This window comes from Plectropomus leopardus, chromosome 8, assembly GCF_008729295.1.
Source record: "Plectropomus leopardus isolate mb chromosome 8, YSFRI_Pleo_2.0, whole genome shotgun sequence".
NCBI classification, from domain to species: domain Eukaryota; kingdom Metazoa; phylum Chordata; class Actinopteri; order Perciformes; family Serranidae; genus Plectropomus; species Plectropomus leopardus.
In genome coordinates, this window is record NC_056470.1 from 11,356,765 (window position 1) to 11,384,136 (window position 27,372).

The 27,372-nt window shown below is 39.6% G+C and overlaps 4 protein-coding genes and 1 non-coding gene across 6 annotated transcripts; 4 read left to right on the forward strand and 1 right to left on the reverse strand.

Moving 5' to 3' along the window:
• The first annotated feature begins 466 nt into the window (after nucleotides 1-466).
• Nucleotides 467-13,262, forward strand: hyal3 (hyaluronidase 3). 2 transcript variants are annotated; one of them, XM_042492237.1, is made up of 7 exons: nucleotides 467-627; nucleotides 8,628-8,933; nucleotides 9,708-10,143; nucleotides 10,295-10,442; nucleotides 11,289-11,415; nucleotides 11,494-11,583; nucleotides 11,662-13,262. In XM_042492237.1, exons 2-7 carry the CDS (start codon nucleotides 8,655-8,657, stop codon nucleotides 11,971-11,973), a joined length of 1,392 nt encoding a protein of 463 aa, XP_042348171.1. In that variant the 5' UTR covers nucleotides 467-627; nucleotides 8,628-8,654; the 3' UTR covers nucleotides 11,974-13,262. The 2 variants fall into 2 exon arrangements, with proteins under 2 accessions (XP_042348171.1, XP_042348170.1); XM_042492236.1 differs by lacking the exon at nucleotides 467-627 and adding an exon at nucleotides 2,673-2,750.
• Nucleotides 1,867-1,982, forward strand: LOC121947606. The gene has a single exon (XR_006106096.1). It is a non-coding gene; the product is annotated as a U5 spliceosomal RNA (small nuclear RNA).
• LOC121947575 (N-alpha-acetyltransferase 80) lies at nucleotides 5,651-8,417 on the forward strand. The gene is given in 3 exon segments (XM_042492684.1): nucleotides 5,651-5,707; nucleotides 5,830-6,658; nucleotides 6,661-8,417. Coding segments are annotated over 3 exon segments (999 nt in total). The 3' UTR covers nucleotides 6,774-8,417.
• Nucleotides 13,125-14,643, reverse strand: si:dkey-20d21.12 (uncharacterized protein LOC556245 homolog). Its single transcript, XM_042492238.1, has 3 exons — nucleotides 14,508-14,643; nucleotides 13,506-13,724; nucleotides 13,125-13,261 (listed from the first exon to the last, which is right to left on the reverse strand). The coding sequence occupies exons 2-3, from the start codon at nucleotides 13,660-13,662 to the stop codon at nucleotides 13,125-13,127; spliced, it is 294 nt and encodes a 97-aa protein (XP_042348172.1). The 5' UTR covers nucleotides 13,663-13,724; nucleotides 14,508-14,643.
• A 2,901-nt stretch (nucleotides 14,644-17,544) lies between these two features.
• On the forward strand, nucleotides 17,545-26,680 carry amt (aminomethyltransferase). Its single transcript, XM_042491846.1, is given in 11 exon segments — nucleotides 17,545-17,679; nucleotides 19,893-20,043; nucleotides 20,046-20,059; nucleotides 20,250-20,330; nucleotides 22,210-22,263; nucleotides 22,265-22,342; nucleotides 22,419-22,497; nucleotides 22,694-22,839; nucleotides 23,956-24,136; nucleotides 24,915-25,070; nucleotides 26,169-26,680. Coding segments are annotated over 11 exon segments (1,242 nt in total). The 5' UTR covers nucleotides 17,545-17,553; the 3' UTR covers nucleotides 26,345-26,680.
• The last annotated feature ends 692 nt before the right edge of the window (nucleotides 26,681-27,372 follow it).

Genomic DNA, 27,372 nt, shown 5'->3' on the forward strand with positions numbered 1-27,372 from the left:
GTGTTTATGGACATCTATTGAAGACATCTACACTGTTTTTTTTAATGCGGCGTTCTTTTGTTTGCGTATATCTTTCTCATTTTTCAGACTTTCTCTAGGTAGGAAATTCAAGATTTTGCAGGTTTTGCAACTTCTAGATGAGCAGCTCAGGCAGCAGTTACTGTAGATTATTGTTTTAAAGAAGCTACACAGGTGGGTCATTTCCAGTTAAATACCAAGTTATGTTTCAGCGTCAACATAAGTCCTTTAATTCAAATATTGTGTAAATATAACATACCGCAATGTAATATATTGTATTATATTCTGCAGGACAGTTCAAATTTATTCCACAGTAACGGTTAACAGGTTTGTAGCCTCATATTCTCATATTATGTGATACCACTCCCATCCGCGGGGTGGCAGTCATGACTGCTTAGATCAGTGAGAGGATCAGAAACATTTCCTCCTGTTGCAGAAGAGACAGCATTCACGACTGCTGGAAACTGATCTTGGAGCAGCTAGCATTGACGATCATTCGCGGTTGTGCCGACTCGCAAGAACGAAAACCGACCGCAGATCAGCTGCAAATCAAACACATGCGCATTCGGACGAGGACGAGTACCGGCGACGAGCCGCGAGACCAAAGATGTAGGTAACGTTATAGTGTGGTGAGAAACAAGAATGTATCATTTTGTTCGCTAATGAACAGTAAACTTGTGGCTCCTCCTAAAACCTTGCAAATGTCACTGCGCTGCATGCACTTCTGAAGCTGAAAGTAAGCTAGTGAGTTAGCTAGCATGCTGGACTCACTTCCACAGTCAGTCTGTGGACTTCCAGCTGTCAGTTTGTAGTCTTACCTTACATGGAAGCGGATGCCAAGAAGGGAGGAGGGCTAGTGGTTTATAAAGTGTGTCCATAATACAGTGGTTTGGCCCCTAACAATGCCAAGTCGTTATATGTCTCAAGTGAGAGGTTTTGCTCATTATTTCCTGTACAAAAATGTTGCCAGGCTTTTAGAACTCGTTTTTATTTTAGGGCACACAAACACAGGGCTGTTTCCTGTTGGGTGAAGCTACAAGTTATTTAACCTTGGGGTAGTTGATGTAGTTGGGGAATTTGGTATTTTACTTTAGCTGTACCATATGCCTATATTTTAACGTTACTGCCCACTGTTTGTTAGAGGGAGGTAACAAAGATTTACCTGAGCAAGAGAATACATAAAAAAAATATCTCCCGTCTGAAGAAAAGTGTAGCCTACAAAACTATTTTCTAAACCGAATAAAATGTAATTATTTTAGAATATTTTTGTCACTGCGTCGAACTGAAAACACACAAAGTTCCAGGGAAAGAAATATTCTTATGTGTCAATTAAACACTCTAAGCTGAAATCATGGATGTATTATGTATTGTCGCAAAGGCGGAAGTAAAGGAGATTGCTCTCTTGATACATGTAATCTTTGGAGTGTTTAATGCGCCTGCGTGCAGTTTTAGGGTGCAACTGGAAAATGCACCGTTAATATTACGATTTAAACACTTCACGTCCATGCTTTGGTACAAACACCACCCGATTAGTATATGTATCGACAAGAAATAGTATTAAAACAAACAAACAAATAAAAAGCAGAATAAGACATGTTTTAGAAAGTAGAGGCGCGGCAACGGTTGCTGACTTCCCATGATGCATAGCGTGCTTACAGCAGTTACTGTATACGCGTAACTCTGCTTATATTTCACTCAAAACGTTGCGCTGCGATTATCCATACAATGTTAACACTTTTTTTGTCTGACATAACTGACTTGATTTGTGCTTAAAAATTTGATTTATGAAACCTAACAGAGGAAGCTAAGACGGCGAGTGTGTTCCGGTATCAGTCAATATTATAACATACACTCTCGTTTCTCTTCAGATCGCATAAATCTTTCGCCTTTTACTAAAGATTTCCGTGGAGAGGAACAACAAGAGTTAGATTTAATTTTTTGATGCCCTGCTGTTCTGCGGGGCTTTCCTGATGTGTATAAGAAAATGACATTTGAAATATCTGAGCTTATAGATAATCTAACAAGATGTTGTCTCCACATTATACTTTGGTTGTTACCTATTTCCAAATACGGTCGCATGAGCTGTTGGTGTATTATTAATTCAAAAGTATACATATAATACTGTAATATTTGGAATGGAGCAACTCAATTACATACACGTGAATTACCATTTTTAAACTGAGGATTTAATAAAAAAATCAATTAATGTCACATTGCAATGCACAGTTGTGACTATATATTATTTTAATTCTACTTTTTATTTGAAACCAGTGAAGCCTAAAAATACGAAGTTTCATTGAAATACTAGATTGTCCTCTATGATCTTGCCAAATGTGACCGTAGAGTTAAATGCTATCCCAACACAAGGCTACCTGAAGGGGAATGACAAAAACAGAAAACACATTACATTTGGAATATTTAGATAAATAACATTATAAAAACACTTTCTTATGTCTTTTAGGGAAAATAGGTTTTGCTGCAGAGAAGGCGAGGGAGTCAGTGCCTTGCTCATGAGCCCTTATAAGTACAGTGGAAGGTCAAAATGTTTTTATCACAGCAGGCGTTTTGCCCCATCGTTATCCCCTTTGTGATTATCAGTCAACTGCATGTTTCCTGTTGCATCTTTCTAACATCCCTTTTTTTTTGTGCATGTTGTGAGAGTGTGAAATTGCGTTGAGCACGCAGGAACAAGTCCATAGTTTAACAGTCAGGCGTTTTGGCTTTCTCTTTTGGTGAGTTCATGTTTTTTACTTGATGGTGTTTTTTTTTTTATTGTGTGTTTTTTATTTCTGCAATACTGAACTTAATACCAGACTATTTGGACTGCAGCAATTTTGAAAACATTGATGATTTGCATCAACGGACTGAGTGGAAATAGAGAAACGCCTCAGTGTCTTGAGAGCTTTAACGTGAACTCAGCTTTGTGCTTCTGCATCTTTAACCGTATTTTCAGGGTTTTAACTCCAGAAAAAATAATGCACGAATTCGACACGTGAACAGAGTTATTGATGCCTTAGTGACGATGGTAACATTAACCGTCACAACACAGCTGTAACCTCTTAACCTAATGGCTCAATTTGTGCTTTAAAATGCCAATTTTTGACATCATAATGTAGTAACATAATATATTATGAGGGAACAGTATGAATCCATCAGAGTTTACGCTTCTCATGAACATTTTTATGCACTTAAATCAAGAAAATGAGTATTAATAGAGCACAGAGTAGGCGGAATAAGTTGCAAAAAAAGAAAAAATGCAACAGAAACCAGAATACTTTATATCTTCATTGCATTCTCAAAAAGCTGTGGTGAGATGTGTTAGATTAGACTTCCCCATTTAGACTGATGAGACAGCAGGATGACAGCGCTGAAAGAGTAAATGCACAAAAAGATCTGCAGCAGAAATCAGTCAAACAACATTCTTACAACTAACATACGTGTAAAATTAGGATTTATGTTAACTCTCTGAGACCTGTCCAAATGGCTTGATTTGTTCAAAAACATGGGAAGAAAGCAATAAGCCATGAAAAAAGAAATGGCTAAAAACTTCCAGTAGTAAAGTGGTAAAAAAAAAAAAAAAAATCCACGAAAATTATCTGAAAATTGTAAAAGAAAAAAAGGGTATGAACAAAAGAATAAGAAAAAGGAAGTTTAAGTAAGAAAGAGCCAAACAAGACATGGAAAAGGTGCTTAGAAATATAATTCTGTGACATAATTTAAAAATGTAGTTATATGTAATCTATTTATGAGAATTACTATTTTATTACAGATTACATTTCCGCTAACTTTTTCAAAAATAATTTTCTAAATCTACTTTTTTTTCTTTTAATTTGTTGAATATTTCTCACCAAGTTGCTCATTTTATTTTTTTGTCATGTTTTTTAAGGAAATCAACACCTAAGTCAGGTTTAAAAGGTCTAAATACTTGTGAAAGGCATCTAAAACAGTGTGAAGTAAAGGGTGGATGCCTGGTTTGTTCTACATGTGGGCTGATTAAAAGCTACAAACAAACTCTGCACATCATATCTGTGATCACCACTGTGTGGTGCTCAGTTTTCCCAAGTTAATATTTGCTGGTTTTCTCAGTCATCTAAGATACACAGAATATCTTTGGGTTCTTAAAGGTCCAGTTTGTAGGATTTAGGGGCATCTATTGGCAGAAATGGTATATAATATTCATGAAAGATTTTTGATCAGTGTATAATCACCTGAAAATAAAAATAGTTGTTTTGTTACCTTAGAATAAGTTTTTTTCTTTTATATCTTCATAGGGAGCAGGTTCTCTCCCATGATGCATTTTCACATGTTGCGTTGACCATCGTGGATGGTCAACATGGAGTGGTGAAGTAGTGAGTCCTAAAATGCGTAAGTCCGTTAGCCATTTAGCACTTCCGGTTCCCTCGTCTTAAAGTCTATGGGTTTTTTGAATGTGTTTTCATGAAAATGCCTTAAATAAGGTCTGTGGTTTACATAGGCTTGAGATATTTCGACATTTTTCTTTGCAACATGAAATATGTCCGTACAAACACAAATTTTGAACTTTTAAGGCATATTAAGAAAGGACGTTGCTAAAAAGTGGCTAAATGGGACTCCAGTGTTTGTCGGGGACATCAGACGTCATTACTCCGGATACAGACGCTCATTAAACCCACTCGCCCGCCTTTATAGCTTTACAGCTTTACAGCAACAGTCACGCTCCAGCTTATAGATTTTACTGTTACTGTTTACTGTTTTAACACGTTTTTACAGTGAAGTTGAATGATTCGTGGTGGTGATGTTAACGTCGTGTGACCACGATGTCGTTCATTTATAGCCTTACAATAGCTTTTTACTTCTGGTGACTTCATTTATGGTTCATTAAACACTAAAGTGGTGTTCATCTGTGGAGGCTATCATGCTGAACAAAACATGTAAGTATCACAAACGTCACAGAGCTGATTTTTGGTGATAATTGTGAATCCCATTCAAAAATCCCACAAGGTTTTTGACGAGGGAACCAGTGCTGCTTACTTCCTGCCCACAAAAATCCGTCATCCCTTCACCACTCTATTGTTCTCCTACATTGTAGAAATTTCCTCACCACTGGATGGCGCTAAATCCTACACACTGGACCTTTAACTGTTTTTCTGACAGAACAAGCAGTTTAAAAATTGAGATTTGGTACAATTTTTGAAATTTTACATTCCAAGCCATAACTGGAGAAAATAACCATTAAAATGATGAACAATGAAATGAATAAATAGCTGCAAGCCGACTTTAGAACTCTATTACATGGTGACCTGAAGGTTAGAGATGCCGTTTTATTACTGATGGTCGCTTTGTAGTCGCACCAGACCTGCACGGCGATGAATGACTCACTTTTTAACTCTGACCACCTCCTCTGTATCCATCATATAAGTGCCCATGAGCGAGGAACACACTTCCTAACACTGTGACAGTCTGTTACAGAGGCAGGAGCACAGAGTAGCTCGCAGTGGAAACCGAGAGCAGAGACAGAGATTAGAGTGAGATCAACACTCTAGTTTTATCCTCCTGTAAGCTAAGGAGCTGTCAGGACGCTACACATCTGATGCTCCACGTGTGCTGCCTTCGAGATTATGAGAGTTTAGTCCATCTGTAAGATAACGACGTCATGTTTGACTGCATATTTGATCAGTCAGACCTCTTCCTGGCTCCGACTACCTGTAGTGTAACACAGACTGTGATGTGATCAGACTAACCGCAGAACTGAGGAACTGCATGTTCAGAGCATTTTCTAACATTTATGTTTTTTACACTTAGCCGCAGGCGTTGAATGACGACTGACTTTAGTTAAACCCTGATCACCACAGGTCTGAACCGTTAACGTCAACGAATTCCAACCCAAAGAGCGGAGGTGAGCTGAACCTGCGCCCCGTTTCAACATCAGACTGTCAGACACAATGTGTTAGGAAAGTGTGTGAGATCTCAACGCTGGATGGAGTTAAAGAGAAGCTGCAGGCTGACTCTGAACTACCAGAGAAGATCCGTGCGGTTCCGATCCACCGGCGTCCGGACCTCATGGCTCCCTGCGCAGACCTGATCAACTCTGAGTGGCAGAGGAGCCAGGCTGCACGAGTTCACTCCCTCCAGAAGTCCTGTCCAGAGTTCCCCGTCTGCCTGGTTCTCCTGCAGGGCCACAAAGCGACAGAGCGGTTGCTCGGCCACGCCAGGTTGTCCCGGGTCGTAGGTCACAGCAGCAGCCTTTTCATTGAGTCGGTGGTGGTGTCCAAGGCGGAGCGAGGGAAGGGCTACGGCCGGACTCTCATGGAGGAGACTGAGCGCTACGCTAAAAGCAGAGGGTTCAAGCGCCTGTGCCTGACAACTCATGATAAGCAGCACTTCTACGCCCACCTTGGCTACGTGCTGTCGACGCCGGTGCAGAACGCAGGCGCCATGACGGCGTTTGTTCCCATGGAGATGCTGTTGAGGTTCTCCAGAATGCCGAGCGAAGAGACAAACACACAGAAACAAACAAAGATGGATGCTCAAGTACCACCAGGAGGTGCTGGTGTTGTAGGGTCACCTCCAGCTTCTAGTTTACCTCCACCTCCTCCTCCCTACATCCCTCCTCCACCTCCTCCTCCTCCCTCCATCCCTCCCCCTCAACCACCTCCTCCTCCCTACCTCCCCCCCCTCCTCAGTCAGCAGGGCAGCTTGTAGTTCAGACTCTGACTGAAACGCCGTACAGAGACGCCAGAGGAGTTTCCATCTATTGGATGCACAAAGACATTTGAAGAACACACAGTCAGAAACACCCGAGACCTCATGCACATACTTTTATGTTTTTAAAAATATTAAAAGACAGAAACACACATACAAAACCTATGAAGCACACACACCATCATCGGTCTGTCAGACACACAGAAAATGAGCAGTGGTAAAACACAGAGTGTAAAAAGCTTTAGACAAGCTGAAATGTTTTCATAAACCAAAGAAATACAGAAAACACTCCTACACTTACTCATTCTTTCACTGCTGTTACACCTTTAGACACACTCAGTCTGTTTGATGGGATAAAAACAATCAAGACAAACACAGAAGCAAACACACATTTTCAAAAAGCACAAGATTTAAATAACTTTAATTTTAATCACATTTTTTAAAGTAAAGACGATGGAGGTGCTGACCTTCACTTTCACTTTAAAACAACTGATTTCAATTTGTTGCACAAAACTGCACATTAATGTGCACTGGTCGTGCAGTGGGCCCAGTGTATTCCTGCAATGAAGCAGTGGGTCAAATAGAAATGGTGACCAACACTATGAAAAAATCAAAACAGGGTTCTTAAAAGAGATGAACCTTTTATTAAATACTTTAGCAAATTGTAAATTGTCCCTCACAGTTCAGAAAGGTGTTTTGCTTATTGTTACTTCATTTGGACGTTTGAGTGTGCAGTAGCTTTGCAGCAGTATACCAGCTTTAGGGTATATATATGGCTTTGGTATGAACACTGACAGGTATCATACCATGTACATTTTCTTATCCACAATATCAAAAAAATAAAGTAACCAGATGTAAAAAACTCATTTTATTTAATTTATTATCAGTAAGGAGACTTTTTACACAAACTTCCATTTAAAAAAAAAAAAGTTTCAGTTATACTAAAGCATTTGTACAACCAATAAAACCCTCTGGTAATTTATCTAAATGTCATTGTAACTGCTAATAATCATAATCATAACTGTATGAACACGTTTCTGAGACGGTTATCGTACCATGAAAATCTCATACTGTTGCAGTCCTTCTGTGCAGAATGGTGCATATGTGCAGAGTTTGACACCAGAAAACTGTTATTCATACTCATGTTCATATTCATCTACTGCAGGGGGAAGTTTCTCTGTGGTCACCTTAAATCTCAGTATAAGGTGTTCATGTATGCAGTGATTCTGTGACAGCCAGTCTGAAGGGCATTTTATACAAGTGTGATGTTGAAACTTGCAGCCTCCAGGTCACAAAGACAGAAAAATGGATTAACTTTGTGTCTTGTGCCAGCAGTAACTATTTTGAAATGAGCAATATATGCAGTCTGACTTTTTCAACGAGGGGAGGGGACGACAGAAATGAGCTCTTTTGTTTTGAGGGAATCTTTTGAATGAGGGTGGATTGTGACAAGGATTGTTTGAATGTAGAGGTCGACTGTGAAAGCCAAGGGAAGATAATTTAGGAAAAAAAAAAAATATTTTGGTTTCTTTCAAACAACCCAACCCAGTGACATTATTTTTGCTCCTTGAGCAGCTGTCTTAATCTGTTACTGTGAAATCATGTGACACGCTGTAATGTTGAAGTTGAGGTTTAAATGTGCCTTGTTGAACTGCTGGAGAACTAAAGCCTTCTTAAAGTCCTTTAAGTTCTTGTGATTTTTTCATGAATGAAAAAATCTGGAAATAAATACATTTCTCAACATATTTCTCTTGTCTTGTTCTATGCTGATCTATAGGGTTTTTTAGTCCTAAAATAGAAGCTTAAAATGGTCAATAAGCTATTAACTGTTAATTTAACTCTTGTAAATGCATTCATTTAGAAGTCTATCCCAATGTAGAAAAGCTCCTCATCAATAAATCTCACGGCCCATTTCTCTCTCCTGTCAGGAAGGACTCGTCAGTGGGTGAGCAGCCATGGTGCTGTCTCTCCTCCCTCTCCCATTTCTACTCCTCCTCCTCCTCTTCCTCTCTCCCCTCCCCTGCACCTCTCTGTCACCAACCTCCTCCCATGGATCTGTCCTCCCTGACGCCCCGCTGCCCGCTGTGGCTGCAGCAGGTCCGGTCCTGCAGGAGCGGCCCTTTGTTGTGGTGTGGAACATGCCCACCGAACAGTGTCACAGACGCTTCAGCATCCACCTGGACCTGGGCAGCTTTGATATCGTGGAGAACCGACAGCAGCGCTTCCAGGGACAGGTGACTGTTTTCCGTGGGTGAAGTACAATGTCACCAGTGGGATGTGATGCTTCATTGGATCCGCATAAAGAATGAGAATATATTTAATATATTCATTCTAACATCGATTAAAAAAAATTAATAATTTTGTGTGTATGAAGTGGCCAATGCTTTTGAAATGAACTGACAGCATATTTTGGGAAAAATGATCATTATTTTTTGTCAAAATTTAGAAGAACTTAACAGACAGATGCACAGAGTAATGCTGTAAGTAAGTTATCACCTTATAAATGTGATATGACTTAAGTATTAAGTCTGTGTCCACTAATATGTCATCATTCACTCTCCTTTTATCTTTGGTTTGGCTCCACAAACTACTTAAAAGAACATCTGCTCCTAATTTAGATGGTAGAGCTCACAGTAGCTGAATCTGATGGGCCACCAGGAAGTTACTGCTGAGTTTTACATCCCTGCTGACTCCGAGAATTGCATCCACGCAGGATGACGTACAGATTTACATTTCTGGAGCAACACGTACATTTTGTATGAATCAGCCATTTTGGTTCACACATAGGATGTAACTACTCTTTCCTGTTTCCCCGTCATTGTATTTTCTGGGAAATGGGAAAAGTTCGATGTGTATTTTCAGGAAAAAACATTTTCCAGGATCAAACCGTATAGTGACAGTGCAAAAACTGAAATAAACCATAAAACCAAAACAACAAGCTAAGAGGCTAAAAATAATCGTAGAGCTGCAGAGCTTGGTTGTAATTTCTAAATGTTTTAATTTGACAGAAAATGACAATCTTCTACCGTGACCGACTGGGGAAATATCCATACCTCTCCCGAGGCGGCACAAAGGTCAACGGAGGGATACCGCAGCTCAGCGACCTCTTAGCTCACCTTTCTCTTGCGTCGACGCAGATTTCAAGCTTGCTGCAGCCAAACTTCACCGGTTTAGCCGTTATTGACTGGGAGGAGTGGCAGCCGTTGTGGGAGAGCAACTTTGGAACCAAGAGGGAGTACCAAAGGCAGTCCAAGCTGCTGGTGCGACAGGAGAGACCGGATTTGTCAGAGAGGGCCATGGCGTCATTGGCGAGGCAAAAGTTTGAGGAGTGCGCTCGGAAGTTCATGGAGGAGACACTGCGGTCGATGGTCAGAGATCGCCCCAAGGGGCTGTGGGGGTTTTATGGTTTTCCAGCCTGCTTAAATAAGCAGAAGAGGACAACAGGTAGGACAAGCACTAGCTGTGTGTTGAGCAGTTTGGTTGATGGCTTGTGACCTCTGTTATGTCTGCATATGGTGATCTCTTTTAAGACATCTTTTATAACTGATGCCAAAAAAATGACTTGTGTCTTTTCTTGTTCCACGTGTGCGATAAGATAAAAGCTACACAGGACGCTGCCACAAGGGGACCAAAAACCAGAATGACCGACTGTCCTGGCTCTGGCGTCAGTCCACTGCTGTCTATCCCAGCATCTACCTGCCACAAAGGCTGGCAGGATCCACAGATGCAGCTCTGATGGTCAGGTACGGAGAACTGAGAGACCTCAATAAATGTTCACACACGTCAAACTATTAACACAGCCTATTACACCTCTATAAGAATGACTGTTATTTGTCTATTATGTATCTACAGTTAAGCTAAATGCTTTTAAAAGAGATTAGAGGGGACCTATTATGCTCATTTTCAGGTTAATTCTTGTATTTAGGGTTTCTACTAGAACATATTTACATGCTTTGTTGGTCAAAAAACAACAAGTGTCTTTGCTGGAAACACCTGTATTCATCGTCTGTGTAAGATGCTCCATTTTAGCGCCTGTCTGCTTTAGTCCTGAAAAAGCCCAGTAATAAAATAAATAACAGGCAACAATAGCTGACTAGCGCCAGCAAAACTAGAGCCAATCATTGGCTTGGTGTGTCAGGGCCCTGACAGAGTATTGTGGTGCTTTCTACAATGAAAAATCACCAATAAAAGCTTCTAAACAGAGATCTCTGCCACCAGACATGTTCTAGCAGGAATATGATCCAAAATCGTAGGTAAAAATTAACACCAGCAACCAACATGTTTCCCCACGTTAGCATGTAGCTACATGTAGCAGTGTGTGTCATGTAAACAATTGGCAGTAGCGTTCCTGGAGTAAATAACAATGAGAAGAAAGTAGACAAAAAATGTTGGAAACAGAGTATGCAGAATGGTCTGAATCCTGAGGATTTTGCAGTCAGGGATTACTTGCATTTGTGTACCTCATTATATAAAACTCAGGCTGTGTTTATTAAAGCATTATGTATATATATATATATATGACAGAAAATAAGTAAAGAAACATAACATGTCCCTGTTAAAGGAGATGCTGATGGTTGTTCTTCACTCAGACACAGACTGTTGGAGGCTTTGAGGGTGGCATCAGTTTGGCGCCATGGCAACAATACCAATCAGGCCACACCGGTCCTTCCCTACGCCAGGCTAGCATTCACACACACTCTCACTTTTCTCAATAAGGTATGATTTGTTGCATCTTATAAATGCATATACACCCACACAAACACACACCAATAGTGAGTATCTGTGTGTGTGCAGACAGACCTGGTGCACACACTGGGGGAGAGTGCAGCACTGGGAGCTGCTGGAGTGGTGCTGTGGGGAGAGCTAAAATTCGCCAAGTCCAAGGTGTGTAATGTTTGTGAGAAAGTTATTTGTGTGTGTATTTGTTTGTGTGTAACTCTCTCCCCTTCTCCCACTCCCCAGCATCAGTGCATCCTCCTCAGAGACTACGTCCACACTGTGTTGGGTCCCTTTGTGCAGTCGCTGAGGTCGGACACGAAGACCTGCAGCCTCCAACTTTGCCACAGCAAAGGACGCTGTGTCAGGCGACGCCCCAGCTCCAGTCACACGTTCTCCTCAGGTCCAGCTATGACCTCTGACCCCAATGACAGCAATCCCTTCTCCAGTGGCAAACCTTTCCACAACCACTTCATGTGTCAGTGTTACCCGGGCTGGACCGGCCAGGAGTGTCAACAGAAGAAGAAGGAGGAGGAAACCAAAGAGAAGAGCAAGTAACACAAACTCTACTGTCAAGTAAAGAAAGCAGTGATGTCAAAATAATTTAAAGGAAATAAACACAATAATCATATTTGTTTTGCATATTTTCAAGAAGGATTTAATTTCCCCTCTAAATGCAAATCCTTCAGAGTTTAACTACTTTTAAATGTATTTATTACTTAGACATTCTTAGACATTCTCAGCCATCAACTCATTTATGTTTTGTTTAATTAATTCTGAATGTTTTGTGACTGGATATTAGGATCTTGTTTTAACTGCAGTGCACAGTGTCAAAGCATAAATATCAAAGTGTAATGAATGGGCTTGCAGATATGAAATCTGCTGAAAATGCATCTGCTCCTTTTAGAAGCTGTATCAGCAAACAAAAAAAATGAAATAATTCTGTACAGTTTATGAACTGTTAAGTAACTGATAATTGTATATTTAGTAACATATGCTAAAATTGGTGGTTGAAGTCATGTTCAAGTCATGTTGTCACATTTAATGTTCTATGTTTCATGTTACTTTATGAGATAGATGACACTGACACCCACCCAGACAAAGTGACTGACAGCACAAACAGCTGGTAGATTTTTAAAAAATAGTGTGCAATTTATAGTCACTTATTATTTTGAGCAATGATAGCGAATCAACACTTTGTTTACCCTGTGAAAAGTAGATCGAGGGTTTTCTTGGGCTTTGTTCAGATGTCTTTCACATGCTTTAAAACCTTTAAAACTCAAGCAAAATGTTCAATTTCCTATGAAAACACAGCTTTAAAGGCAAGGAACAACTTGGTAAAAAGATGCCCCAAATTGGGAAAAGTGAACCTGAAAATTTGTTTTTAAAATTGAGAGAGAGAGATATTCATTCATTCATTTAATCCAACCAGCCATAGTGCTTTAATGGCAGTGTCATCACAAAAAAAAGAATAATTAAGCTCATTCAAAAGTTCTTTTCACACAGTAACCAGAGCAGGAGACAGAGCAACCTACTGCTTCTTAACCACATAGTTCAACAGTTACATTTATTCTTGAGACACAGACAACATATGAAAACATTTTAACATGTGTTTCCTCTTCAAGGAAAAATCCAGTGTAAAACACAGTTTTACTTTAAAGTATCTCATGTCCAGTGTGCTTGTGTAAACATGTTGGGTGTTCTGCATATTATGTCCCTCCTCTCATGGCTGTCAGATTGTGTCTCAGAGCCTGCAGTTCTTGGATCAGCAGAGACAGCTCTACGGCTGCCTCCTCTTTCTCCCTCACGGCTTCAGTCAGCATCCGGACTGCGCCGCCCTGCTGGACTGGAGGAGCAACAGACACGAAGGCAAACTGTCAGTTTGTCGTTGATTTTAGCAAAATCTTCCTTGATTCACAGACATATTTTTGTAATATTCTAGAGATTACATGACACGCTTGACATAGACATTTAGCTGAGAGATTGCAAGTAAATTGAAATGAAGTGTAATTCATAGATCTGGAAAAATAGAAAATATTGAAGAAATATTAGTGGAATAATCAAATAAAAATAAACAAATAAGATCTCACCCAAAAAGTAGAAGATGAGTAACACTGTTAGCAGAAGCAGCGTGATGATAGCACAGCCCATGGCATAGGCTCGTGATGAACTGGGCGTCAACATGTCCTGTAGACGACTCTGCCATTTACTGCTGACTGGACGGCCTCTTTGATTGACAGCTGTCATGTCACTTGAGTAAAGATTCCCATTGGAGGAGGGCGAGTAAGCAGGACGAGGAGGCCTCAGCCCTGAAACCACACACAGGGGAGTCAGTTAGTGTCAGTGTGTGTGTGTGCGCGTGTGCGTGTGTGTGTGTATACCTGTGTGTGTAGCTGTGGGTGGGCCTGTGAATGACTGACATTACATGTCTGAGGTGTGTGCTTGTGCTGGCTGTCTTTGGGGTATGTAGGTATGTATGTTTTTTGTGCGCCCCTTTGTAGGTTTTTTTTTTTGGGTGGGCTGGTGTACTTTTGATTTTGTGTGTGTGTGTGTGTGTGTGTGTGTGTGTGTGTGTGTGTGTATGTATATATATATATATATATATATATTATATATATATATACCTTTTGTGGTAGTATTATGGCTGTTAGTATTTACTTGACCAGAGTGTGTGTTAATGCATTTATGACTGTGATTGAGGTTAGTGAGTGGGTACCTTTGTGCTTGTGTTAATGTGTATTTACATGTCTGGCATGTGTGTTTATATATTTATGGCTGTGTATGGGGTATGTGTGTGTGTGTACCTTCATAGTGATGTTTTTGTTTTTGTTTTGTGGGGGATGTACCTTTGTGGCTGTGTTAGTGGCATGTGTCAATGTATTTATGTATTTGGGGTGTGTGTCTATAAAATTATGGCTGGGTTTGGGGTAGTAGTGTGTGTGTGTGTTGTGTGTGTGTGTGTGTGTGCGTGTGTGTGTGTGTTGGAGGGTGTCTGTGCAGCTTTGTGAATGTGTTCGGGGTTAGTTTGTATACCTTTTGGCTGTGTCCAGAGGGTGTTTGGTTTTGCATTGGGTGTGTGTATGTGTGTGTACCTTTGTGGCTGTGTTTCAGGGTGTGTTCTGTGGAGATCGTTGATAGAGTCCACAGAGTGTAGCTCGATCTCGGTGAGATCCCTGTCGCTGACCCTGTAGGACTGAGGGGTGGTCTGGGAGGACGGAGGCCTCGACATCTCGCTCCTCTCTGAGCGATGGACAGACGATGTGAATATATCTCAGTGAATATATCTGGAAGCTGATTAATCTTTAAAGCCGTGCCATGTAGCTTTCCACTGTATTAACTTCCAAAGGTCACGAAAGGCAACTTCTACAAAGAACTTTGCGGCTTTTGAAACTCTGCTGATCCACTGAGATGGTATATGAGGGAATTGGGCTCTAGCTTTTGACTATGATTGGCTAGTTTGTAATTGGAATGTAAGGTACACAAAATACATTTTGGATAAGACCAAAAAAAAAAAAGAGAGAGATTGAGTAAATTCTTTAAGAGCTGGCAGCTTTTTGTGGTGTGTTGATAGTGCACAGTCAGATCTGTAAAAAGCACATTATGTCTAAATACTTATCTCTTGCTTTCAGAAGAGTCACCTTACATTAATAAATAGAATTATTTGTTCTAGTTGAATCTGTTTTTCTTCAGTTTAAATCCCAAAAATCATGTTGGTAATTGGCAGAGCTGTGGATATGATGGGTTGGTTCTGAAAGTTGAAAAGAAAGGAGGGAAAGTATTAGAAGACATTCTGTAGTTAATGTAAAAACAGAGCAGTAGGTTGGCATGTCAGGGTCTATCATGTGAGAGAAAACAGATCAACTTGATTTCCACTTGAAGACAAACAGGTAATGACAATAGCTGATTTATCAGAGCTAATAATAGAGTTGACTGCTGATCAAAGGCACAATGTTGCTGGAATTTGACTCAAGGACCAAAGGACAGGATAGACTCCTATCTAACGACTAAATGGATGATTAACTGCCTGACTACCTGATAGACAGGCTATCTAACTGTACTCAATGCACTGTGTAGCCAAACCACATCTGTTTTACTGGATCAAATAGTTCTAAAAAGAAAACCGCTCCTCTTTTCCAACGTACCGTCAGTCACCACAAACACAAGCTGTGTTGCGCTTTATGTTTGTCTGCCTGTTTGTTCTTGTCAATCTGCTGTTCTTCTCGTTGACCCGGTCTCCTCACACTCAGACACCCAATTACCAAAACGTGTCCCAAAGGAGCAGCGATGAGACAAATTTAAGATCCACACAGGATATCCAGGAACCACACAGTGTCTAAAGTAATCCAACTGATCTCCAGCAAAACTCCCAATAACAAATAAATGTCTCCAGTGAAATCCTTGACGTATGAAATCAAAAGTGAACCTCCAGGTTTTGCCACATGAGCATATGTGTGTCACTGAGGAACTGCAGGACGCCTCAGTACCACCCCCTTCAAATAAGTATGTTTGTGTGTGTCCATACTCCGATTTAGCCCACCCTAACTGCCCTGTGAGAGAGGCAGAGCGAGCTAGAGACATGCGGAGAGAGAGCAGCCCTGTTACCCCCCCCAAACATGCTCACGCACACACCCAACCCTGCAGGCCCTCAAGGCCTAAAATAGCCGCAGAGACATGGGGGTATTATTAGTTTCTCAGGCCAAAGGATGACTCAATGATCTGGGTGGAGGGCATGATGGGGTACATAGGGATAAACACACACACAAATACTCCCATGGACAAATATCATTGGGTATACAGTCAGGGGGGCACTTATATATGACTATAAAAAACAACTCGCTAACCCTTTGAAACCTGGACGGACATCCGTTTTCATGGGGGAAAAAAAGCAATGACCAACATGAAAAGAAATGTCAAAAACAAATCAGTAAAAGGTGACAAAAAATATTCCAAAAATCGTATTTTAAAATGGGAGCAATTATTACAAAATCATCCAAAAAATTGGGAAAAATGTCCAGATAACAATATGTTTATATTTAATATTATGTTACAGAGGAAATATGATACAATAAATACATATTCATTTTTAAAATTTATTGTCAGCACTTTTTTAGGCAATATTCTTTCTTTCTTTTTTTGGTGCTTATTTTCAGATAATTTTATTGTAACTTTGTCACTTATCTTTAGGCCATGTTTTGTTAAACACTAATGAAACATTTTTGTGAATATCATATTCGATTTCTGTCAGTAGACAATCCCCCCCCCCCCCCCCCCTTTAATCCTACATCCTACACTGCTCCTTTAAGTTCTTCTATATGCACAAGCCCAGGTTAACTTTGGACCGCTGTACAAACCTGATGGATTTTTTGGCTGAAGTTGACCAAGATTTACCATAATAAACCACATGACCATCTGTTACACAAGCTGCACCAAACCAACACACAATGCAACAAGTTTCAAAAAAATAATTTAAGTTCAGCTTCCAGAAAAAATATATGTAAACATATTGCTGCCTTACCAGAAAAACAACAACAAAAAAACAACTCTATCTTGTCAGAACAAGTAAGTTTCTTATCAGAAAGGGGAACATTTTTATGTTAGAACAAGACATGTTTCTTTTTAGAACCCTAATATATATATTTCTTATTACAAGAAAAGTTTGTTTTCATAACATGTACACAAGATGTGTACATCTTGTTATAACCAGAAACGTCTTGATATAAGATTGTGACTTTTTTCTGCTGTGGTAGCAATATGCTTCCTGAACAAATACTACACTAACAGGCCTACTACTAAAGCTCTTTGTGTGTGTAGCTCACTAGTTAGATCTGTTGTCAGTCAGTCTGCTTTATACTGTGGCTCCAAGAGACTATTATTTCTTTACTATGTCGGTTGTTTAACACGATAAAGCAGGAGTTACCAAACTGTGAACTCCCACAGAGCAAATAGACTCATCAACTACATATCCCAGAAGTCTTTGCTCCTTCCTCAATTGCTGTCGCTTCATGTGTTTTTGCCAGAAGAGCAGAAATTCCTGAGTGTGGAGTCCAAAGAGTTTAGTAAACGCAGCGGAAGTGTTACCCGTCAGGAGTGTGTGTGTGTGTGAGTGTGTGTGAGATTTCAGTGGGGGACTCAGGCAGCATGATGTGGGCCAGTTTGCTGGTTGGTGTCCGGGTTTCGGGCACCGGACTGCGGGCTTCCAGGGACGGTTTGCTGCGGGTCGCTGGAGCGGGATGTGCGGGGAGGAGACGAGCTTCAACTGCAGAGGTGAGTGCACCGTGAAGAGTGTCTGCACGGTAAACTTAGCAACACAGCATGTGCGCCAGTGAAAGCAGCTTAATCACAGTTTTTGACTGAAAGATAATGAAATAAACTAGTATTCCGTGGAAGCCATTGTATTTGTGATACATAGTGTTTGATCATTTTTTAAATATTACTCCAAGTTTCCATGTCTTATGTTTTCAGTACAATATTATAGTAATGCTGATTATTTTACGATGTCCGTGGCTCTCCAGTGTAAGATATGACTTTGAAACCGGGACAAATTCGCCTAATTTCATTCAAAAACATGAGAAGGCCAATGAGCAATTTACGAAAAAAAATCACACCCAGAAATTTGCAAAAAAAATTATTAAGAGGAAGTACGAGAAAGTCACCTAAAAATCTGTGGAAAATTAACCACTGCTTAAAGCTGCTTAAAAATTTTAATTATACTATAATATGATTTTAAAAAATATATAATTATGATAATTAGAAATGGAATTTTCAGGAAAGTTTTCTCTATCTTATATATCTATATAGCTATATCTATCTATCTATCTATCTATCTATCTATCTATAAATATATATATAATCTAAATCTACTAATTTCTTGCAATTTTTGGGACATTTCTAGCCAACCTGTGAAAGGCGTCTAAATGCAGCACACGGAAAGTGATGTCAGTCCAGGTTTCAAAGGGTTATACTTCTAGAACATTCACTTTAAATAAAGATTTTAGACATATAACGTTGCCACTGTCCTAAGTGGTAGGTTTGAAATAAATAAAAACGAATCCTTTATGTCAGATTATTAAATTTACTTGATCATAATTGAAATATAGGTTGTAAAAAGTCAAGTTTTTTATTATACAGAGGGTGTTTAAGGCGCTTCTTTTTGGCTATCACATTTGAAACGCCACCCCAAAAAATCCTCAGTGGCTGGCTCTTTTTATTGCATATTATATAATAACATCAAAGTGTGTCACAGGAGCCGTCAGCTCATGCAGACATAATGTACATCTGTCCCAGCAGACTGTCCTCTGCCTGCTTCACTTCACTGAGCTGCACAACGTGATTTTATTAAAAAACACGAGTGACTGACTACAGTTCTGTCAGCGCTATCTCTGCTCAATGGAAAGCTTTGAAGTGTGACCTTACCCAGCTTCATTCATTCAGTAATTTACTCATGCATTTCCTTCCTTGGCTTTCACTGATTTGTCTGCAACAGAGCTTATGAATTAAATGATAAAGCGGACATCAGTAGCATGATGCAGAGAGAAGAGTTTTTGCATTTTTCTGCTGCTTAGATAACGTTCATATTTTTGTAAACTTTTATAAACAGAAAAGTCCAAAGCCAGCTTTTAACATGAATGAACAAAGAATCCTAAATTATCAGTCAAACACAATATGTCAGCTAAGGTTTATCTTTGAGTGTTGCATAAAGCAGAAGGGCAAAAAGAGTAAAGTCCCCACCATGTGACGTCCTGCAATCTGTGGTGGTTCATTACGTGTGAGTGTGTATATTACAGCCACCACTCCTTTGTTCATTCTAATTAATAGCTGACTTTGAACTTGAACAGTTTTGTAAAAAAAAAAACAAAAAAACAATTGAGTGTTATGTAAAGCGCAGACACACACTCTGCCCCATAATGCACTTCTGCCACTGCACTGATAAGCCCCCCTCAGCAGCAGGTTCATAGGTCAGAACGGAGAGCAGAAACAACAGATCACAGGAGCGCAGGAAGTCACTGTCATTCTGCCATTTGACTAGAACTGTATATGCATCATCTTTAAAATAATGAAAAATGTTACCTTATTTTTTTCAGGTTGGATTGTTGATTTTACATTGAAAAATACCTTATAATAATAATAATGATAATAGATTTTTATTTGCAATGCTCTTCACATTTTAAACCAATCTCAAAGTGCGACAAAATAAAAGTATAAAAATAAAAAAATGAAAACAATGAATATAATAGCAAATTTTAAAGTCATAAAAAAATTAAATACTAAAATAATAAAAAGACCTTAGAAACACTTGTACAAACATCATGGACATGCAATATTAAAACATTATATTTGAAAATCCCAACTCTAGCACATTTAAGATACACAGTTTTAAGCATATAGAATTATAATTAATATATATATCAGAATTTACTCACTGTATTCCCTGTGTTTCTAATATTTGTACACTCAGTACAGTGTTTTATCTCCCGCAGGCTGCCTTGAAGAAGACTCCGCTGTTTGACTTCCACAGGGAGCATGGGGGGAAGATGGTGGAGTTTGCAGGCTGGAGTATGCCCGTCCAGTACAAAGACAGTCACATCGCCTCACACATGCACACCAGAGAGCACTGCTCCATCTTCGATGTCAGCACATGCTGCAGGTGAGAGCAGTGTAAATGGACGCGCACATATACAAATACAGCACACTCCTAAACACAGGTAAACAGATACACGAGCTCACATACCACGCTCACAGATGCACATTATGGTAAAATAAAGCACTTTTTCATCCACAACACAATCCACAAAAAAATGCTTTGTTTTGATAAATCCTTTTGCTTTTTCTGTCAGACCAAAGTCCACGGCAAAGACAGGGTGAAGTTCATGGAGTCTCTAGTAGTTGCAGATATTGCAGAACTCAAAGACAACCAGGTGAGATGTTGCATATCGAACCTGCAATGACCAATGTTTTTTTTGTCTATACTTGAATAGATGTATTATCACCTTTAAGTTGATATGGGGAAGTGTTTCTAGCTGCTAATATTTCATTTCCACTGTTTGGTTTGGCTCTACTCAGCTCAGTTCAGTTTTGATACCAGGTCCTTTTCTCTAGGACATTTTCTCTTTTTCCACTGCAGATAGCACGGCCTCCGTGTACGTCTGCACTTTGTGAATTGTACAGCTTAGCATATAGTGTAGAATTGCAGGCTGCCATTTTTAAAAAACTGGGTTGAGTGGGAAAAAAAAAAATTGTGTTTGTTGTTGACAGTAGTGTGGTGTTTAAAAAAAACGTCCTGCTTATGCGGGATGTCCTGTGCTGCTCTCTGACTAATCAGTGGTCTGAAGTGGTACCAAAAAAAGTACCAAAATTACTGTCCTCAACATTTGCTGTTCAAAAAACCAAAAAAGAGATAGTGATTTGAGTAGAGATGTGTCGAATCATGCAGTGGCTCTTTGAAGCTGTATTTCAAACCTGGAAGCAGCTGCCTGCTGCTTCTTGAAACAAAGAAAAGACAAAACCAGTGACAGTGAAACAGAAACAGTTAACCCAGCCAGCAAGTATTGATTCTTAAAACACTCTGAGAATGGTACAATGCAACCAATACAATGTTTACGTAAAGTTGTCTTTTACTTTCCAGAATGTTTTTCTTAAAGTTCGGGTAATGTTCTCTATAAACATAAAAAAATATCAAAAATGTTTTTTTTAATTGTTTAACATATCAAATTACATTACATTTTCATAAAAAAATGGTCTGTGTTCTCAGTCCTCAATAACATGCTCTGAATATTGCTCTGAAAATGTTCTTCCCCTTGTTCTCATGTAACACTGTGAGAACGTTTTATTAAAAACCATCTGTGATCTGTCACCTCTCAGCCTCAAACTCCTCAGAATGTTGCACTTATGATGTTACGTCTTAGTCAACATTTGACATCATAGGGATATTATTTGAAATGATAAACATTAGATGGAAAAAAATCTTTAAAAAATGATTACAACTGCCTGAACACCAAAATAAAACGCTTAAAGTCTTTAAAAAATGCGCATTTGAGCGTAGAGGAACTGCATTCAGGTGATCATAGTTCAAAGAGAAAACATTTGATAAATTATACTATAAAACTGAATATGCTTGTGTTAAAATAAAAAAAAAATGGTTTGTGGCATTTAGTGACCAAGTCCATCTAAGTCCACATTTCAAGATAAAACATTATAACGGATCAGAAAGGCCTGTTTCACTTTAACCCCCAAACAAAGCTGAGGAATGTGACCTCTGTCTGACTGCAGCTCTGTTTTGTCCTTTGTGACTCCTTTATAGACTGTTCTCAAAAGTCACCACCGCCAAAGCCTCTGAAATGGGACATAATTCGAAATTGGGGTAGACACCAACGTACCCATTAAGAACATCAACGCACTGTAGTTCAGTGTGCCAAATTATATTTTATATCCTGATTCATCCTCAGAGGATCTGAGACACATTCACACCTGTATTAAGAGTTGTCCACTTTTGAATCATTTCAAATTTTCAAACACAAAAAAAAATTGTTTTTTTTTTTTTTTGTAAAAGAGTAGCATGGTTTCAACTGATTTTGGATAAAAACGGATGCAAAAAGGCATTGAAAGGTTGTCGGGTTCTCTGCTACAAGAAGAAATGAGTAAACAGCGTCCTTTTGTGGCACAGAATGCTTCAGAGAGCAGAAGGTGATAACAAAACTACAAGAAATAATGAGCCCTGTGATCAGATCATCTGAGAACCACTTATTCTAAACATGTTCACCCACTCATCTTCTCTCCTCCCCCTCCCTCACTCCTCAGGGTACACTGTCCCTCTTCACCACTGAGAAAGGAGGGATTATTGATGACCTCATTTGTGACAAAGACAGACCAGGGCTACCTCTACGTCGTCTCCAACGCTGGCTGCGCTGACAAGGACTCGGCTCATATGAAGGTAAATGCAGACAGAGAGTGTGTGTAGATGGATGGGTTGGGAGTATGGTAGACTGACGTGTTTGTTTTGCTTATAGGCCAGACTGGCAGAGTTCAAAGCTGCAGGTTTTGATGTGGATCTGGAGTTCCTCGATGAAGCGCTGATTGCTTTGCAAGGTAAAACTGTTTTTCTTACTTCATTCCTTTCATTGTTATTACCTCTATTTCCTCCCATATGTCTCTCTAATTTATCTCTTGTTCCAGTTTTTGTTTCATCATCATTAAATCCTTATTTCATTTACTATTTGACATACTCGTGTTGGACTTTCCATGTCTTGGTTTAGGCAAATCAGATGTGTTTTGTGTTGCCCAGGTCCATCCATGTCTCAGGTGCTCCAGGTAGGGCTGAAGGAGGACCTCAGTAAGCTGACCTTCATGTCCTCCACATTGGCCACAGTGTTTGGTATTCCTGGCTGCAGGGTCACCCGCTGTGGATACACTGGAGAGGACGGGGTGGAGGTCAGAAGCTCTCTCTGTCTTGCTCTCTTTGCTAGAAATTGGCACTTAAAATTTCCCACACAACTCTCATACACAGCGAGAGACATCCTCTCGTCAGGTGCTTTGGAGACTTCACTGGAGCTGCTTAAGTAACCACAAGCGCTCGCGCTCGGTTTATTGCAGTCCACTTCAGTTTCAACACGGCTGCTTGAAATATTCTCTGCCTGATCTTGACTTCTCTTCCTAATAGTTCCCGTTTGGAGTCACGATTTTAGTGTTTTATACAATTCACTCTAACTCTGCTGACTATCTCGCCATCACTGTTTAACTGGAAGCTAATCATGGATGTATGCTTGTTTATCAACATGACTACATAACGGGCTGACATTGAAACAAACAAACAAACAAACAAAAAAAAATATTATATCATTTTATTTCTATTAGTTAAATTATATAAATGCATTGACTTTTTAGTAATTTGAGCCTGGACCAACAGACCACCTGTCAGACCACCAGACCTACACCCTCTCCTGTGTGCCAATGTTAACAGAAGAGGAATCCCTCTATTTTTGTGAAAACGCAAACTGAAACTAAGGATAGTTTCTTTCAGCATTTGATGCACACAGACTTCTTTTCACAGTGCTGTGTTCAGTTTTGGTTAAATTCTGTTTAGTCGTTAATGGTTTACTCCACGGTTTTTCTCTTTTTTTGTTCTGTTTCTCTCCGTTGGCTCACTCTGCTGGTCCTCTGCAGATATCAGGACGGATGTGGGCGGGTCTTTCTCTGTCTCACAGAGGGAATGTGGGAGCTTGTTTTTCTTTATCCAACATTTCCTTTCACATAATCTCGTCTTTCCTTCAGTGCTGCAGAGGCTTACTCGACTTCCTTTGTTTTTATTCCACAAACATCTAGACTTCTGCAAACATCTAAAAACAAAATGATCGTACACCATGTCATTACTTGTATTCATTATTGGATCAATACTAATATATCTTTATTGAAAAAATACTTTGCCACAGCAGTAGACTTGTATTTTTATTTCAGTATTGTTGATTTAAAATGTTGTTACCAGTTCGTAATTCTGTAAAACTCCTTGGATGGAGACCCAGGTCTACAATCTGTGTCTCTGTGTCCCAGATCTCCGTCCCTCAGTCCAGAGTGGTGGAGCTGACGGAGAAGCTGCTGGCTAACAGTGAAGTGAAACTGGCTGGTCTGGGCGCCAGAGACAGTCTGCGGCTGGAGGCGGGGCTTTGTCTCTATGGCAACGACATTGATGAGACCACCACACCTGTGGAGGGCACTCTAGTCTGGACCATAGGTAGGATTTTAGTGTGTGTTACAAAACATTTAAATTTGTTTTTTTGCTAACCATGTTGTTTTTGAAGAAGGCTATGTTGGAACGGCTGATTTAAAAACCTGTTGATCGCAGTCGATTAGCTTAGCTTAGCATAAATACTGGAAGCAGGGGAAACAGCTAGCCTGGCTCTGTTCATAGGGAACAAAATCTGTCCACCAGCACTGACAGAGTTCACCAATGAACACGTTACAGAAAAGACAATTCGCTACTTTTGAGGAGCTGTCTGCCTGACTGTTTTTGTCTGGGACCAGTTGCTAGGCAATCAGCGGAGACCAGCCAAGAAATAGTCTGGCACATAGCTCACGGTAAAACGGCCAATTGTTGTTTTTACTCACGTTTTTGTAAAAATTAAAAAAATGTTTGAAATTCTGAAATGATTATGAACATGTATTAAAGAAGCGATAATTCATGTTTCTTTTGTTTTTAAATTATAACAATGTATCAGTTGACAGTGTGTAACATGAAAGGCGTCTCACCTTGTGATGAACCTACAGAGAATTATCACCGAAGCTGGACACCCCCTTAACCAGAGCTTCAGCTTAGCGAGTTTAAGCCTCAGCAAGCAGCTTCAGTGAATAAGCTCTAAAAATCAACATTACACTATGTGCTCATCACCAAACAGCAGACAGACGCAATTAGCAACTAGCTGGTGATCACAAAGAAGCATCTAGCACACAGCATTTAGACAGCTAGTGCAGCCTGTGTGTTAACTCCATTTATTTGTCTTCTCGCACGCCAGGAAAGCGTCGGCGTCAGACCAAGGATTTCCCCGGCGCTGACATCATTGTACCTCAAATCAAGGCCAAGACAGCCAGGAAGAGAGTTGGTCTGGTGTCCACGGGCCCCCCCGTCAGACAACACACACCCATACTCAGCCCTGATGGAAAAGTCATAGGTCAGAAAGCATCACCGCTAACACACAGAGGAGTTAATGTTAACCCTTTGAAACCTGGATGGATATCACTTTTCTTGTGCTGCATTCAGACGCCTTTCACAAGTATTTACATGTTTACCCGAAACAAATTGGTAAGATTTCTTTTAAAAACATGGGGAAAAAGGCAAAGAGCAACTTGGTAAGAAATGTCCTGCAAATTAATGAATGAACTAATTGAATAGTAGATGTAGGAAAATATTTGTAAAAAAAGCCACAGAAAAATGCACAGAGAAATATATATTCATAATTATCACAATTATTTACTAAAAATTAGTTTAAATAATTATTGTAATTTTAAGATTTTTTCAGGCCATTCTGTTTTTAACTTTCTTCATTTTTTGTTTTGTGCTAAATTTCTAGTAGTTTTCTTGTACGTTTTACAAATTTCTTTTTTTTTCTCATTTCTGGGTCATGTCTTTGTGGGTTTCTCATTGCCTTAATACCATGTTTTTGAAAGGAATCAAGCCAATTTGCCCAGGTTTCAAAGGGTTAAGGCCACGGCGTGTAGAGTTTTTACATGCATTTCTATGTCTGTATGGTACAACCACTGGAGGTCAACAAAGTCAGATATTTTTAAATCATAAACATTGTGGCTTTACCATATCAAACTTAATTTGAAATGTTCCATTTAGCTTGACATCATTCATATTCTGGCATACATATCATGTCAGTGTGATGAATATCAGTTCTATCAATTCTATTTTTTGTAATGTTCACGTCATTTTGCATGCAGAGGCCAAATTGTTATCTATAATAAAACTGAAAAAAAAAGAAATCCTGAAGTTCCAAGTGTACTGCCGGTGCCAGAATGTAGTGGTTGAGTGAATTAATGAATGACTGAGTGTAATGTGTAAGCAGCCAAAGATGAAAAGATTAGCAAGTCTGTGCACTGCTCAGGAAGTAAATCTTAACCACAGATTGGCACCAATTTAAAATTTTGTCAAAACCAAATATTTTTATTCTGGCTCGCTATCTGTTTTTTGTCTCTAAAGATGAAGCCAGAAAGGGCATCAGACAGTGGTTTCCAAGGTATGACTTAATCTTAACTGTTTTATTTAGGTGAGGTCACCAGCGGCTGCCCATCTCCCTGCCTCAAAAAGAACATTGCCATGGGTTACGTGGATTCGGCATTTGCAAAGAACGGTACAGCCATCCAGGTCGAGGTCAGGAAAAAAGCAGTGCCCGCTACTGTCAGCAAGATGCCCTTTGTCCCCACCAACTACTACTCTGGATAGGAGGGACACACACATACAGTACACACACAGGACATGCACACATACACAGTACATGCACTCACACTGGAAGCATTCCCCCACTCTGTCCCTATTCACCAGTGCTGCCCCCCTCTGTTTACCTCCAGTAAGACAACACTAATGCAAGACCGAAAATCTTCGTTGGTGAGTTCTCTGAGAGAAAAATAATAAAAAGCATGAAACTGTTATGCACTAAAATATGTGTGCTGGTCTAATATGATCAAGCACATTTCCTGTGAAGTGCATTAAATGCATTCAAGTTTGTATTTGCAAAGCAGCGACACAATATACAGTTTAAACTGAGAGGTGGTTTGATGACAACAGTACCTCACATGTAATACAAAGACTTTTCAAACACTTAATATGCTGCCTGAGTGTTTTTAAGAGAAAAAGTGTTCAGTAACAAGGCTTCTCCTATGGATAGGTGTGCAGGAATTACAATTACAAGCAGTATTGTTGAGTATGTATGAGAATCGTGTCAGAGAATGTATGTATTATGGTACTGGCTTAGATGCTCTGTTAACATGGTTAGTAGACCACATACTGTTATTTTTTTTATATATATAAATAGATAGCAGATTAAACTTAATCAACCTACTGCACTTTCAGTAAGAACAGAAACAGCGGGGCTATGTGGATCCTTTAAACACAGATTGAATTAACTTTTTTTTGAGCATTGCTTTGCTAATGAAAAATTACATGATTTACTTTGTCACAGCTTGACCAAAACAAATAGATTCCAAATGGTTATTCTGATATCAAATAACTACATTTGCTTTTTTCAAGGTCTTTCAATGCCGCTGAGCTAAATTTCTAGTCATGTTGTAAACAGCTTGATCATAGGAGGTCAAATGGGGCACAGCTAATCTTTCCACCACAAAACCCTATCTGAAATATGGTAATAACACAAACATGCCATTTGTGTTAATTAGCAAGTTTTCTCCAAGATTTTTTGTTTGTAAGGATTTTAAGGCAGTTCTAGTTTGCTCTGTTGATATAGTCAAAAACCT